This window comes from Haplochromis burtoni, unplaced genomic scaffold, assembly GCF_018398535.1.
Source record: "Haplochromis burtoni strain Fernald_Lab_line unplaced genomic scaffold, NCSU_Asbu1 Contig_218, whole genome shotgun sequence".
Taxonomy (NCBI): Eukaryota; Metazoa; Chordata; class Actinopteri; order Cichliformes; family Cichlidae; genus Haplochromis; species Haplochromis burtoni.
In genome coordinates this window covers 639,150-655,226 of record NW_024582579.1, presented here as the reverse complement: position 1 = coordinate 655,226, position 16,077 = coordinate 639,150, and the positions used below count along the sequence as shown (strand labels likewise).

General features: G+C 44.3%; 3 protein-coding genes across 6 annotated transcripts in view; 2 read left to right on the top strand and 1 right to left on the bottom strand.

Annotated features, from left to right (window-relative positions):
* Window positions 1-6,504, top strand: part of LOC102300965 (ubiquitin-conjugating enzyme E2 E1) — a 120,672-nt gene extending 114,168 nt beyond the window's left edge. For all 4 annotated transcript variants that reach the window (XM_042226572.1, XM_042226573.1, XM_042226575.1 and 1 more), the window contains exons 4-6: window positions 4,311-4,443; window positions 4,756-4,903; window positions 5,767-6,504. In XM_042226572.1, coding sequence (XP_042082506.1) covers window positions 4,311-4,443; window positions 4,756-4,903; window positions 5,767-5,864 — 379 coding nt within the window. In that variant the 3' untranslated portion in view covers window positions 5,865-6,504. The remainder of the gene's footprint in view (window positions 1-4,310; window positions 4,444-4,755; window positions 4,904-5,766) is intronic.
* Window positions 6,505-6,540: 36 nt separating this feature from the next.
* Window positions 6,541-10,727, bottom strand: nkiras1 (NFKB inhibitor interacting Ras-like 1). The gene is made up of 4 exons (XM_005937480.3): window positions 10,597-10,727; window positions 10,305-10,405; window positions 9,832-10,073; window positions 6,541-8,278 (listed from the first exon to the last, which is right to left on the bottom strand). The coding sequence occupies exons 1-4, from the start codon at window positions 10,701-10,703 to the stop codon at window positions 8,036-8,038; spliced, it is 693 nt and encodes a 230-aa protein (XP_005937542.1). The 5' UTR covers window positions 10,704-10,727; the 3' UTR covers window positions 6,541-8,035.
* A 1,203-nt stretch (window positions 10,728-11,930) lies between these two features.
* Window positions 11,931-13,838, top strand: rpl15 (ribosomal protein L15). The gene is made up of 3 exons (XM_005937484.3): window positions 11,931-12,149; window positions 12,247-12,383; window positions 13,475-13,838. The coding sequence occupies exons 1-3, from the start codon at window positions 11,978-11,980 to the stop codon at window positions 13,778-13,780; spliced, it is 615 nt and encodes a 204-aa protein (XP_005937546.1). The 5' UTR covers window positions 11,931-11,977; the 3' UTR covers window positions 13,781-13,838.
* Window positions 13,839-16,077: the final 2,239 nt, after the last annotated feature.

Here is a 16,077-nt window from a genome sequence, read left to right as displayed (position 1 = left end):
CAACAGCTGAAATGTTCTTGCATGTTGCAGAGAGGTCACCAGGGGAGGGCTCCCATATTGAAAGGAATGACAACAGTGATGGAGTATTATTGCCCACACGAAGCACTGAGTGGGCTTTATGTTCACAAAGAGGAGCTGCAGCCTCACCGGTACATTTAAGAAAGGCTGTATGATGTATCGAATATACTCGCTGTATCACGATGGTTACTATGGCTTCCTCCTAACCATCGAGTATAGGTTACCATGGCAATATTAAGCTTCCTGCACGTCATTCACTGCGAGGCTTTTTCTTCTCCCAACGCTCTGAATGCATCAATTAACCCCCCTCCCAACCAGAAAGTGTTCTACCCTGCGCTGAGCATGCGTTTCTCAGTCTGGATTTTGATGTCGAACAAAATGCGACAATCTGCAAAATATGCTGTGAAAGTATTGCTGCAAAAGGGAGCAGCACCACAAAATTATTCCACCAGCTGAAAAGTCATCGACTGCAAAATGAAGACAGTTTTAAACATGTGAACGTCTCCCCACACACCAAAGAAACCTCTGTATAAACCAGCTGTGATACGAACTACGACTATCGCTGAGTCCATGTTATTGCTTATCAAATGTGAAGTATATTTGTGCTCTTCTTTTGCTGCTGGTTCAGTGCAGTTTGGTCGGAGCGTGACGAAACCTGCAGCTTTGGAATCTGTGCGAGCTCAGCTTTAAGACAACGTGCTGTTTGTTTGGCTGCATGAAGTCAAGAGTTCATGGCTTTGTTGTTTGTGTTTACATACGTGTTGCAAAACATGACTGCTCTTTAACTGTCTGGTGGTTGTAGAAATGGTTTATACGAGCTTTTAGCTGAGATTCTGAGGTTTCTGTGGTTACCACACATGGTGATATTTACATCAAAAACTCTACTTGATGGAGGCTCAAACTGTGGCTCACCCCCTCTGCCCCCAGCACTGCAGGTATTGGGGCTCAAGACATTATAACAAGTGCTCAGGGAGGGGCGGGGCCATCTGCTGTGAGAGGAGGAAGACAGGATAAAGACATGCTGTGGAAGAGAGACAGAGATTAATAACAGATATGATTCAATGCAGAGAGGTCTGTTAACACATAGTGAGTGAAGAAGAAACACCCAGTGCATCATGGGAATCCTCCAGCAGCCTATTGCAGCATAACTAAGGGAGGATTCAGGGTCACCTGGTCCAGCCCTAACTATATGCTTTAGCAAAAAGGAAAGTTTGAAGCCTAATCTTGAAAGTAGAGATAGTGTCTGTCTCCTGAATCCAAACTGGAAGCTGGTTCCACAGAAGAGGGGCCTGAAAACTGAAGGCTCTGCCTCCCATTCTACTTTTAAATACTCTAGGAACAACAAGTAGGCCTGCAGAGCGAGAGCGAAGTGCTCTAATAGGGTGATATGGTACTACAAGGTCATTAAGATAAGATGGGGCCTGATTATTTAAGACCTTGTATGTGAGGAGCAGGATTTTGAATTCTGGATTTAACAGGAAGCCAAAACAGGAGAAATCTGCTCTCTCTTTCTAGTCCCTGTCAGGACTCTTGCTGCAGCATTTTGGATCAGCTGAAGGCTTTTCAGGGAGTTTTTAGGACTTCCTGATAATAATGAATTACAGTCGTCCAGCCTGGAAGTAATAAATGCATGAACTAGTTTTTCAGCGTCACTCTGAGACAGGATATTTCTAACTTTAGAGATGTTGCACAAATGGAAGAAAGCAGTCTTACATATTTGTTTAATATGTGCGTTGAAGGACATGTCCTGGTCAAAAATGACTCCAAGGTTCCTCACAGCGTTACTGGAGGCCAAGGTAATGCCATCCAGAGTAAGAATCTGCTTAGATACCATATTTCTAAGATATCTCGATATATATCGCGATAAAGCCTAAAAATAGATCGTCCTTATATCGCCCAGCCCTAATAGGAAGTAATAGAATATCTGTTGTTGGCACAATCTGGATCTTGACTGATGCCTCATGTCAGTTAAACTAGGATATTGATCTGGTCAGTTAAGTAGCAGAGGACACTGTCAGTCAGCTTCAGTGTTAATGGAAATGACAACAGCTGCAACAATGAGACAGGAATGCTTGTACAGGTGGAGCCCACTGACATGCTTCCACTCCTCACCTTTTGAATGTCTTTTCACTAGTTTCATATTTGGTCAGGGTCACTACTGGCAGCATGAGGCGATGCCCTGGAGAGGTTAGACATACAGGAACAAAGACAATCATTTGTGCAACCTTTGATTGGACAGCGCGGGTGTCAGCTGGCTGAGTCAGAGACATGATTATTCAGTGACATACAATAACTCCTCCCGACATTTATTCATAACCAGCATGTATCAGACGTTAGCCATCAGTTAATACTGCAGCTTTCACCGATGGGTTTCAGTTTGTGTTGCTTGATAAATGCGTTGCTCTGCTCTGCCTTCACAGCAGTCATGCTGAAATATTGAGGCGGTGGGCCCAAACCAACGATGAGGTATGACAACAAGGGACAGTCCAACAGCAAATACTGCGTTACCTGTGCTGTGTTGTATTGCATACAAATGACGCCACAGCAGGTGCTCGTGGAAAAGAGGCAGCGTGATCTGAGTGATTATGGGGGTGGCTGTAGCTCAGGAGGTAGAGCAGGTCATCTGCTGATTGGAGGGTTGGTGGTGGCGTGAGCTGTCATGTTAAAGCAGATTTCTCTCTTTACCTGCACTCGCTGTCTCACCTGTCTCCTGTATATTTTCTGCCTTATAATCAGTCGGTGTGATTATAGCTGCAACGCTTCAGATGACGTCTGATTCCCTCGTTGCAAGTCAGACAAAAATGTCTTTTCATTTAGGAATGAAGCAAACATCAGACTGCAGAATCATGCAAGAAGGCAAAAATGCTGCTCAGAGCTGATTTAGCTCTAAGAATATTTGACTCATTGCTTTACCTGTTCTTTCTTTAATAGCTTTGTTTTAGTTTGGAAGGAGGAGCGGCACATAAATGTCCGGCCCTGCATTGTCCTGTATCTGTCAGCACTGCCTGACATTTCTTTCTCCTGTCGCCACCAAGAACACAGACGCGGTGACGAGGTGCTGTTTGTGTCCCTGAAACCTGATTTGTGCGTCACATGATTTTAAAATAAAGCGCCTCGAGGCGACTTTTGTTGTGATTTGGCGCTATATAAATAAAATAGAATTGAATTGAAAATGACTGTGTGTCAATATTGGTTCATTTAAACATTCGTTTGTGTTTTGCGTGAAGTTTTCCATGAAACAAATCGTGTTTTTCTCCACGTTTGCGTTGAACGTCCTAATGAATGAAAAGGCAGACTGTGAGGTGTATCTGGTGTTACTCTGTCAGGCATCCAGTGATGTGAAAACACCGCCAGCGTTAACGTGTCTAACTAGCTGCTGTTGGATCCCATCTACTGCTCAGTCCTTGTGTTGTCTGCACAGCCATGTGAAGCCCATGTCCCAGTCTACTGACAATGACTCATACGGTTGTAACGAGCAGTGATGTGGGGATTAAAAACAGGGCTTTTAGATGAAACGACACTTCCTGCGTGTCAGCCCAGTTGGAGCTGACTCGCGGTCTTTTCCACCTCCTCACATGAGCCTGTTTATCTCTTTTGATCGTCTGTGGTTTGTGCACGTCTGTCATTTTGAAAGTTACACAGTTGATGCCGAGTGTTTGTTCCAGCCTGTTGGTGTGTAACGAGGAACGACACAGTGTGATGGCTGGATATACTGATGCTTATACTGATGTTTCAGGTGTTTTCCAGGACCCGTGCATGACGGCTGTGTCATCTTACATCCTCTGCAAAAGCACCAGTGTACTTTTTTACGATGTGGAGATATCATTACTACCACAGTGCTGTGCATTTACGTTGCCTCGTGCAGGCACAGACGAGCCCAGACATGCCCCCCCCCCCCCACCATTTAATACACACCTTCACACCTTCTAGAAGTCATAAGCCTGTAAACACACAGCACCAGTGTCAGAGGTATGTTCCTGATGAGTGGAGAAACTGCAGTGTGGGCGTGCTCTGACTTCACTGTTAAAGTAGTGTTTGTAGAACTTCTTGTCTTTCAAGTGCCAGGAAGATGATGTTGTTGTGTGTGTGTGTCACATTTGGTGTATAAGAAAACTGATGCGAAGATGAACAAACATTTATGAAGGTGTGGGGTGTCTGAGTAACACACTGATACTGTTTTAGTTTCAAAGTAACCGTTTCATTTCATCCCCAGAGTGAAGACTGAAATAAAACCTCAGTGCTGAGCTTGTGTATCATTGAAGAACCACTAAGTACTTGTTTGTGTTCTCCAGCGCCGGCCCTAAAGGAGACAACATCTATGAGTGGAGGTCCACCATCCTGGGCCCTCCAGGCTCCGTGTACGAGGGGGGAGTGTTCTTCCTGGATATCGCCTTCACACCAGACTACCCCTTCAAACCACCCAAGGTGAAACTGAATGCTTGCTATTCAAAAGACATGAACGAATGTTTTATTTCAGATTGTTCACTAGAGGGCGCCTCTGTCCTGTGGAGAGTAGCTACATGAATTTTAGCAGCTTAACTAAGTTTCAGACCTCATGTGGAAACAGTTTAGCCTCATGTGTGACTCTTTTCAAAGAGTGTGTGGGGAGGGGGGGCATGTAGAAATTAGTGCTGGCCTTTAGACCCACGAGCTGCTGCTCTTCTGTAATGTTGACTCTTGAGTGACACTTGATTGTAACGAGCTGTATTTTTATGGAGTTTCTACCTGTGTGATCAGGTGACGTTCCGTACGAGGATCTACCACTGCAACATCAACAGTCAGGGCGTGATCTGTCTGGACATCCTGAAGGACAACTGGAGTCCCGCCCTCACCATCTCCAAGGTCCTACTGTCCATCTGCTCCCTGCTCACTGACTGCAACCCAGGTGAGAGCTTCACGTGCATACAAACTCTGTTAGACTTACAAAACCGAGATATCGAAGCGTGGATCAGATCCTGTCCAGATATCGACGAGGCCAGGGTCTTCACTGCAGTTGTAGCTTCTACTCTGACATGCAGCAGAGCGCTAACGTTGGCAGCAGAGTCATCAGTTTAGATGCATGTGCGGCTTGCTGCAGCTTTACCGTAGTCAAATGAATCAGCACGTCTGAAAAGCTCGACAGCAATGCTGTTTCTCTCAGTCGCATCAGGAAAGCTTCTCTTGTACTTAACATAATGTGCAGTTCCATGAATTTCAGTGTTTGGGTCCTGATACTCCACGGTGTGTTCAACAGCTGCCACATAAAAACTGAAAATAGGACCATTTTTGTGATCCAGCTTTAAAATGAATAAAGACCTTTTGTCATGTTGTTTTCATGCTTTATCCATGTAAGACTTCAAAGGAAGCTGTGGTACAATGTAACTGATCAGGTTAAACTCCTGTGGCGTGGTGGTGCAGTGGGAAGTACTGGTTTGACCCACAAGCAGAGACGTTGGGCTTCTACATCAGCCACGACGTGTAGCTTCAATGGTAGAATAAATGTGACCAGCTGTGAGCGCTCAGTAAGGCTGTATTTCAGACCAGTGCGTGTCCACGGTGAGCACTGTGGAGTGTCCTGGGCCAGAGGGGTTTTTTCTTCTACTTAACACCAAAAAAACACACACGACATTCAGCCTGTGTGTGTTTGTGATGACCGGTTTCATCCCAAACAGGACTGTCACCCACACACAGCTCTGTGTACTTTGCTGTAGTTTTTCAGCCCAGCTGGAGGTGTGTAAATAAAGTAACGTGTTGTTGTTTTGTTGACAGCTGACCCTCTGGTTGGAAGCATCGCCACACAGTACACAACAAACAGACCTGAACACGACAGGATAGCCAAACAGTGGACCAAACGCTACGCCACATAGTGGCCCGAGCTGCTGCTGATTGGACGACCCGGGAGGAGGATTTGTTTTTTAATCTTGGAACTGAAGTCTTCAATCCTGACATTATGTTGTTTATTGTATTTTAAGTTATCCTTTGGCCTGACTATAATCAGATCTGCCAGTAGCACATTTAGTGTCTCCTCTTTGAATAGTTCGCCCGTGCTTGACGATGGGCATTAATACTTAACTACTAGATGAAATGTGTCAGCATGATTCCCAGTCAGTGGTGTCAGTGTAAATTTCCACTTGTATTAAACTTCCAGTTAGTGTTGCGAGCTGCAGCCGTAGTTTACAGGCTGCACTTCTCAGTATTTGTGTGCTGCTGAGAATAAAGAGAAGCTAACGTTTACCAGCACCCATTTCTGCTTAAGCTCATTCACATATTGAAGTGACCGTCTGAAGGTTTCCTTACTTTGTCACAGCGAGCAGTCACTCGAACACTGGGATAACTGCGCTGGGACCCGAGGGCCGCTCTGGCGTTTGCTGCCACGCTCAGACTTAGAGAAAGTTGTTTCCACATGTAGACGTGTTTAGGTGGATGTTGGTTGTGGTTTGTGTTCTGTACCGATGAAGAGCAGCACTGTTTCTCCCTTTAAGGATTAAACATGACCAACCAAAGCGACCCACTTGTTTCCCATCATTTCAGGAGCTGATAACATGAAGGAGCTACATTTTATTCAGTGCATCCTCAGACTGTTACAGAGCAGAGTACATTAGCCAAGATATTTCACCTCTGTTCTACTAGCAGCACATTAAATGTTATTACTGTTAAAAGACTTTCAGGACACGTCAGATCATCATTCATCACCATTTTCACAAGTAAAGGAATGAGGCTCAATAAAGTGACAAAAATAAATTAGTTAAAAATATTTCCTCTCAACAACGTCTACAGTTAGAAAGGCAAACACATCCCTGTCGGATTAAACCGACTGCACTCCTGCGTGTACAGGAAACATGAAACATCACGAGTAAAGGCAGTACCATGACTATTATTGCTACCAGGCCATACTTGACCGCCGCAGTCGTATCAGAGGACAGGAAGGATGCGGCGTTCTGAATGGGAAACGACAGGTTTGTACTGGCCTCCTGTTTTTGAAGGGAGAGCTCATATTAGTAATCTAATAACAACACGTCTGCTTAATGTGTAACGCTGGGGGTCAAATCCTCCCAAATCTTTGGTTCTCCATTGTTAAGATGGTTTGAACCTCCCCGTGTGATCACCTGTGCGCACGCAGCTTTTCAACACCTGCTTCTCTACCAGGTTTGGGCCCTGACACCTCTCTAATATTCGGTTCAGTTAAAGTCACTGTCCACGTCAACAGGTACAGACGATAAAGGATCGATCCATCCAACAGAACATTTCATTTCCTGAAGTTCTTTCAAAGTTTTCTTCAGATCTGCTGTTTAACACTGATCTGTGAATCATTCAAGCATACAAAGGTGCCTAACTCAAAGGACGAACAAGTGTGACACTCATTCCTGGAAAAGAGCCGTCTGTGACCATAAACACCTGGATTACTTACTTTCACTTCATAGTGGACACATAACCTGTTTAAAGATCTGATTATTCTAGCTCATTGTAGCTCATTAGCTAACTACTTGCCAATCATGTTAGCCAATGAGGTGTGGTGTTACAGTGAGCTCCACCTCTCGCTGTCACCACCTTAGTTTCAAAATCCTGACAGCAAAGACACATCTACGGCTTCATCATGAGACTTGATGAAGTGGTGATGTCACAGAGGCGGCATCCATCTGTAGTTTCATCAACAGCAGGCACAATCCAAAACTTGGCAGACGTAGGGTCATGATAAGCACGACAAACTGCAGTCAGAAGAAACAACTGTTTAAATAAAAATACATAAAATTCTTCTGAGCTTGTACAGAGATGAGTGACCGCAGCAGCGCTGGAAGGATGTATAACCTACTGAATATTTCCAGCGTGTCGTTACCCTTAAAAAGTTAAAAAAGAAAAACTGTACATTCCTGTATCAGAGGAGTGCCTGTGTGACCACATCCTTCCTCCAGGGCTGTACTCGAAGCAGGCCATCAATTATGTCATCAAGCAAAAATCCCAAACGGTTAAACGAGTCCCACTGCTAAACCGAAATCCCGTCCACAGCGTGCTGCTGGGAGTGAACGCAGGAAGGAGTGTGTCAGATGTCATTGGATGGGGACCCCTTGCTCTTACGTCCAGGCAGAGGGAAGGCCGACTTGCTCTGAGGCTGCGTGAGGCGGCTGGTGAGCTGGGTGAACGGTTCGATGAGCGAGGTGCGTTCAGTGACGCTCACCTCCCACAGCTTCACCTTCTCGCCTCGTGCCCACTGCTGTGCTGCCTCGTGCTCTACCTGACGACGCTCCCGCAGGTCTGTTTTGTTCCCCAGCACTATGACCATCACCTGCACCCAAAACAAAGCCACGTCACTTTTTAGTGATCTACATTTACACAGGAGAAAACACGAATACATGCAAGTGTGGAATTTTAGAGTCCAACGTCTCTGTGAAGTTTTTGTTTTTCCCAAATATCCGCCTGTCCGAGAATATTCTACACATTCAAGGGTTTTTTTAATCCAACATTATAGAAATATACTGAGGCTATCAAACTATGAAACATGTTTTTATCTCTATATATCAATACTGTGTCTACTCGCAGTCAGGAGGCTTCATGTTCGCTTCTTACTGCGTTTCAAACAGTCGATATAAAAGCTCACACCCGTGGTGTTCCCCCCCAGGTGCGACTGTGGACGCTCACTGGAGCTTTTCCCACACATGTCAAATCGTTTCTGGGCGAGATACCCAAATTGCACCCGATGCATCCATCAGTGTATGAGTCTGTGCTTAAAATGCATTTGTTTTAATGCTGCGTCGACCTCACACAGCGCAGGTGTTTCGAAACATCCTTGTCACATGACCACGGCTAACTAAGGTTTTGGTGCATTCCATCCCAGTTTGAACATCTGGCTGACCGACTGCTTTTAGGTTTGGTTGACAGTGTGCAGAACAAACCTGATGACACTGCAAAGTCATAGAAAGCTTAACAGTCAGCAGTAGCAGCGAAAACACCCACAGTGGAACTGCTCATGGCACTGTGGAGGTCCATAGACGCCTCACTGAGGCCTTTGTTTCAACAACGCGTGATCCACTAATTTAGTGATCAGAGTGACTGTTAGCGGTGAATGTGATGAGCGGCGAGGATGACTACAGCGAAGCTGAAACATAAGTCAGTTTAAAACTCAAATGCTATTGCTAATGCTATCAGAGTTCAGGTTTGCAGCTTCCTCTGTGTCTAAACAAAATTCGGTCAGAGCAGATAACAAACTGAACTATGGAGAATAAAATGCCGTAATGTTAAATGTGTCAAAAAGGCTAACAGGCCCTGAACTCAAACAGGTGGAGCTGCCCTCTCCACCCGTGATATTGTAGCAACATAAAGTAGCTTCCCTAAGTGTTACACGTCGACTCCTTTCTCCACCTTTATCTTCCTGTTTAGGTCTGCTCTGTCTGTGGTTTGTTATTTGTGAACGCTGAGGTTCTCTTGGTGCTGCTGGTCATGTTTTTTGGAACAGTGACCTTATTATATGCATATCTTTAAAGTGATACAAGTATTCACTTTTAAGAGCAAACATGTTTTATACTCATAAATGTATAGATTTGTCTATATAAAACCATTCAGATGATTTCTAGCAAGTTTTAAAGACGCGTCCAAACATGTGTTATCTCTTTCTATTCTCCATAAGGTCCAGTTTACACTGTTTAGTACTACACTCACTGTAAAGCTGTACAGCTAAGAGGCGGAAACTAGAGCTGTTAAGAAATACTCTAAATGTAATTATATTATTTAATCAGGCAAAAACTAGACATCTGCTCACAGAAAAAGAACTTGTGAAGTTCTGGGATGATATGCCAGCAATCTGTGCAACGTTTGCCCGAGCAGACTTCAACCCAGCCTCACCTCTTTTTTATCTCTGGACTTATCTATTTCTTTCTTCAGAACGTCCACCCTCTTGAAAGACTCCAAGCTGTCAACACTGTAAACAAGCACAAAGCCATCTGCCACTGAGTAGTAGTGCTTAGGGAGGTCTTGTCCATCATTCAGTCCCTTGGTGTCATAGAGCCTGAGCTGTTCCTTGACACCTCGGTCGGTTTCCACAGAGGCCACATACACGTCCTCCTGTGTCTCGTTAGACTCTGACCCTGAAAGGTACAGACGAAAAATAAAAAGAGTTACTGAAACAGCAAATGAGGATCTTGGCAATGAAGCATTGGAATGCTCTCATACAGCATGATGTATCAACACCATGTAATATAAATATACCAAACAATTCATGTCCTGGAAGAATGTACGTATGTTATGCCAAATAAAGAGTGTTCAAAGCTTCGTCACTGAAACAAGTAACATCACGCCCCTGTGCGTCCAGTCCTCACCTACACTGTGGTTTCCGTACAGCAGCTGTTCCAGAATAGCAGTTTTTCCCACAGCCGCCTGGCCGCACACCACAACTTTACAGCCTTTTCCCATGTCGAGTCTGTGACATCAAGACAGAAGGTCACAGTGTGTACAGAAACGCGTTAGAACCACAGTAACATCAAAACATCAACAGACATGTTCACCCTTAGCTTGTACCTAGCTGGCTAAAGCTAGCTATTGTTTAGCCAGCTAGCCGAAATACGAACACATATTTTTAAATTCTTTGTATGTTTGAGAAAAGTCGCTAACTTTAGTGAGGAAGATACGAGGCTTCCGTCAGGTCTGCAAGCGTAGAACCACGACCGGAGGATCCATTCTGCTGTGAGATTAGAGCGACAGGTTCTGTCAGAGCGCATGCGCAGTTCACCATACGTTAGAGCCCTCGAAGATCACCAACTTTGCTCGCGTGTACGTTATTATTTACTCATTTATTCATTTATTCATTTATTCATTTTATCTGTAGAAAATATGAAAGCTGATTAAAGACAAGTTAAAATTACATTTAAAAAAAAAGTTTAACGCATGTTATTAATGCTGAATTTGTAATTGACTCCTAATTAATATGCAGTTCGACGCAGTAAATTATGGCTCCGAATTTGTCTTTATGTTTACAAATATTTGTGCTTTATATTTTTAGGAATGAAATCACTCGAAACTGGACAATGAGCGCGTGTTTGATTCTGAAAATTACCACATAAGTGACAAACGCGAAAAGTCGAAGAGAAAAGAAGACCACATTTCCCAGGAGCACTGCGAAAAGCGGAAGTACGCTACTGCCGTTTTCCTTAAGGCATGCTGGGTACTTGCCCTCTCTCTTTCCGGCTAGTACGCCATCATGTAAGCGAGTTTTTCTGTGCTTGTGACCAAATAGTAATCCGTTAAAATCATCATGCATACCCGTTCATCTGTATCTGTGACTCGGGCTGTAGCTTAGTGCTTTGTTATCAATCTGTACTCTGTGACTATTTCGTGGAAAAAGGTTAAAGGCTTTGATTAGAATCCTGTGCTTTAGTGGCGTTCAGATGCTCTCTATCTGGTAGCCAGGGACCGCTAACGTGTCGTTTCCACTGTGATTTATTTATGTAAATGTAGAGTTCTAGCGTTTGGATCACTGTCCCACGTACGCGTGCATTTCTGTGGAGTTATTTCTGTGGGTATTTATGCGACAAAGAGCCGGCCAACTGCGGTGTGCTGCTGTCGGCTATGCTAGCCTTGTATACAGTTTATGCTAAGCGTGGAGTGGCTACATCTGCTGTGTCGCTATTTCATTCTCTTCGTGTGTCTGAATGTTTTTGGGGAAACCTGAAGCATGGACGTGTTTGCGTAGCCTTCATATTCTGAAGGTATCCAGTCCAGGTCACGTCCAGCCATGTGCCGTTTGAAATGTAGAAATACGTGAATTTCTATTTAAAATGTGCCGAACTAATCTTGTAACTTGCCAACAGTTCAGTGATTTAAAGACTTGTTAGACCATACCTGTTGGGCTCTTAAGTGTAGCTGCCGTAAACAGTGTTGCTCTGCTGAACTGTTTGTTGCACTGTAAAGGAAGGTAGCGTCTAATGAGCTTTTAATTAACAAGCTGACAAAAATGACTTGACCAAAGTTTCTTTTTCTTCTCAGATAAGTCAACATGGGGGCATATAAGTATATGCAGGAGCTATGGCGTAAGAAGCAGTCCGACGTGATGCGCTTCTTGCTCCGCGTCCGCTGCTGGCAGTACCGTCAGCTGTCCAACCTCCACCGTGCTCCCAGACCCACCAGGCCAGACAAGGCTCGCAGGCTGGGCTACAAGGCCAAGCAAGGTGAGTGCTGTGCCTGTGGTTGTTCGCCTCCACGTCTGTCACCTGTCATCATCTGTACCCGTTCGGGTAATTGCATATTTTTGTTCGATCGAAACAGGCTACGTGATCTACCGTATTCGTGTGCGCCGTGGAGGTCGTAAACGCCCCGTGCCCAAAGGTGCTACCTATGGCAAACCAGTGCATCATGGTGTCAACCAAATCAAGTTCGCCCGCAGCCTGCAGTCCATCGCTGAGGTACGTTCATACCTGCTGATCCAACCTTGGTTTCATGAAGCTACACCAAGCGTCAGATAGTTCAGTACTGAATGTGACATTGAGCATCATTAAGCCTGTTACTCATTTTATTACATTAATGTGAATATTATGTTAGTGATATGAAAGGATGCCTTACTTTACTGCCCACAGTAGCTTAGTCTGATGGTGGATTAACAATGTTAAAGGTGTAGTTGCCACTCACACCCCAGCAAATAGTTTTCATCAGTGGTCGTATCTTGTGTTGAAACCTACAGAATGATGTGATCTGTGAGATGAAAAGTGTTTGGATTCCTGTTTGTTTGTTATAAAATATTCTTGGCCAATATCCTGCACCCCTCAGCAGTCCTGTATAAATGTGGCGTGCAATGTTAGACGCTGCATTACTTTAGTATGTGCTCTCTGTCTTGATGTAAATGTGTGTACAATTTTCCTTATTGCAAAATTGGTCGCTTACAGATTGGACAGGTTCTCTGCAGAGTGTTAATGGAACACTAACTGCACTGGTCATGTTCATGCAGCTGGTGGGATGAGTGGGCACAGTGGGATTGACTTGACAAACATGGGCTTATCCACAATCTTTAATCACCACTTTGAAAAACGTGCATCTGTTTTTGGAAGAAGCAGGAATACTGCACGCTCTCTTGTGCAGCAGCTTTCATAACGTTATCACGTTTACCTGTGATGCTACAGCTAGCTCTCTGACTGAAACTAACTTCACAGGATGTTGGTGTGGAATTTTCTGAAGGGAAAACATCCAGTGAACATGTCTGGCTGTGAAATGGGAAGTTGCAGTGGTTGGGAAGTTATTTTTCCAGATGAAGCTTTGGTATTGGTGAGGTTTGAGGCCTGCACTCGTGCAGACGTCTTTCTCAGTGGTGAAGGCTGCTTGCTTTTGTTTTCCTGACGTGAGCACACAAAGGTTAGCAGTGTGACGAGTGGCTCGGGCAGGTCTGACATTCTGTGGGTTTGAATATTGGATTCAAAGCTTGTTGCCAACAGGAGCTAGCAGATATTGAATGCTTTAGATTGTGATTACCCTGCTAAGACTAAACATGACTTTTATTTTGTAGGAGCGTGCTGGCCGTCACTGCGGTGCCCTGCGAGTGCTCAACTCTTACTGGGTGGGCGAGGACTCCACCTACAAGTTTTTCGAGGTGATCCTGGTCGATACCTTCCACAAGGCCATCAGACGCAACCCAGACACCCAGTGGCTCACAAGAGCGGTGCACAAGCACAGAGAGATGCGTGGCCTGACATCGGCGGGTAAGAAGAGCCGCGGCCTGGGTAAGGGCCACAAGTTCCACCTGACCATTGGAGGCTCCCGCCATGCAGCCTGGAAGAGGCGCAACACCCTGCAGCTGCACCGCTACCGTTAGAGCGTGCCAGGCATGCCTGTACATTTACAAAAATAAACAGCTCTTTTTATGGGGGTGATCTGTGTCGTTTCATTGTGTTTGTAGAACGTGAGCACGCTCTTTACTGATGCTCTTTCAAAGGGTTATCACGACAAGTCCTCGTGCCAGACCTGTGCAAGTGAAGACATTTACACTTTACTGGATTAGGAACAAGGTTATTTTAAAATAACTGGGAGCTTTCTGTACCTGTGGCACTTTGGAGAAAAAAATCATTCAGATGAGCTGCAGCTCAACTTCTTTGAAAATGTAAGTTTAAAAACTAAAGAAATTATAATTTTAAAAAAACGACACGATATGAGACATCACAACGCAAACAACACAACACAGTATATTAACTTGGTAATAAAAAAAGTGTATTGCACACTGTTATTATTGCACATTAATTATTATTGCAGGCTTTTAGAAGCACTGTAGTTTCCTTGTACTTAGTGCTGTAATCTAAGTGATTCTTAGTTGGTACTAAGAAGCCCAAACAGCCATCACACGCTGGGAGGAGGTGAGCTGCCTCTGTGCTTGAGCGTTGTTTACATCAAACTCTGAACCTGTCATCCCACGAAACATTTTGCAAATCTGTTGCTTCAGTGTCTCATAAGTATGTGAGGAGTGGTACCTGGCACATGCTTTGCTCCATAGAACAACAGATTTTGAAATACTCAGTCTGGCAACGAGGGATGCTACAATCAGCGTCTTCCCCCATATTGATTTCATGCTCCATATTTCCCCACCCCAGGTTCATTAAGTTCTGTAGTAGGTGGGTGTATTGTCACATCACCTGGGGTTGAAGACACTGGGTCAGTTTTGCTCATGTTGAATAAAATACAATAAATAAAAAGTATGTTTACATTAACCAGTACAAAGGATCGGATGTTAGAATAACCGTGATGCTAATAGAACAGGCCTCACTAGTAAATCATTAATTAAATAACTACTTCAATTAAAAGAGAAACTAAGTCTCACTGAGGTTAAAAGCCAAGGAATAAAAGTGGGTTTTAAGACGTGATTTAAAAGTGGACAGTGAAGGGGCCTCTCTAACATGCATGGGCAAATTATTCCATAATTTTGGAGCCACAATAGAGAAGGCCCCGCCCCCTCTGAGCTTCCTCCTGGATCTCGGTACCTCCAGGAGCAGCTGGTCAGCTGACCTGAGAGACCGACAGGGTGTGTGGGGATGAAGAAGCTCAGAGAGGTAAGGCGGGGCAAGACTGTGAAGGCATTTAAAAACAAACATAAGAATTTTAAAATTAACTCTAAAAGACACAGGCAGCCAGTGCAGAGAGGCCTGCACGGGGGTTATATGCTCTCTTTTTCGAGTTCCTGTTAGGAGTCGTGCAGCCGCATTTTGAACCAGCTGCAGACGTGAGAGCAATGACTGACTGACCCCCACATAAAGTGAGTTACAGTGTCCAGGCGGGAAGAAATAAAAGCATGGATCACTGTTTCAAGGTGCTGCCTCGAAAGAAAAGATTTTACTCTTGCCAGTCGCCTTAAATGATAAAAACTGGACTTCACCACTGCTCTGATTTGGTTGTCCAATTTAAAATCACTGTCCAACTTAAAACCAAGGTCAGTAACAACAGGTTTAAAATAGACTTCCAGGGATCCTAAAACAACAGAGGAGGACTCACAGGGACCACTGGGTCCAAACACCAACACTTCTGTTTTCTTTTCATTAAAATTTAAAACGTTTAGAGCCAACCAAGCTTTAATGTCATCTAGACATGTCAAGAGAGGTTTTATGGAGATGCCATCCTTGTGTTTTAGTGGCAAATAAATTTGGCAGTCATCGGCATAACAATGAAATGAGATCCCATGCCTTCTAAGGATAGAACCCAGAGGCAATAGATACAGTGAAAAGAGCAGTGGCCCTAAAATTGAGCCCTGTGGGACGCCGCATGACAGAGGAGCAGAAGACGATTCGTAACCGAGAAGGCTGACAGAGAAAGTTCTATCTGACAAATAAGACCTAAACCAATTAAGTGCAGTGCCACCAATACCCACTACATCATGTAATCGAGAAATTAGAATATTGTGGTCTACGGTGTCAAAGGCAGCAGTTAGGTCAAGCAAGACAAGAACAACATGGTTACCAGAATCACATGCCAGAAGGATGTCATTAAAAACCCTTAATAATGCAGATTCTGTGCTTGAAGGGTTTTAAAACCTGACTTGAAAAACCTCAAAGATGCCATTATCATCTAGAAAATCTTTCAGTTGACTAAAAACAATTTTCTCTAAAACCTTGGAGACTAAAGGCAGCT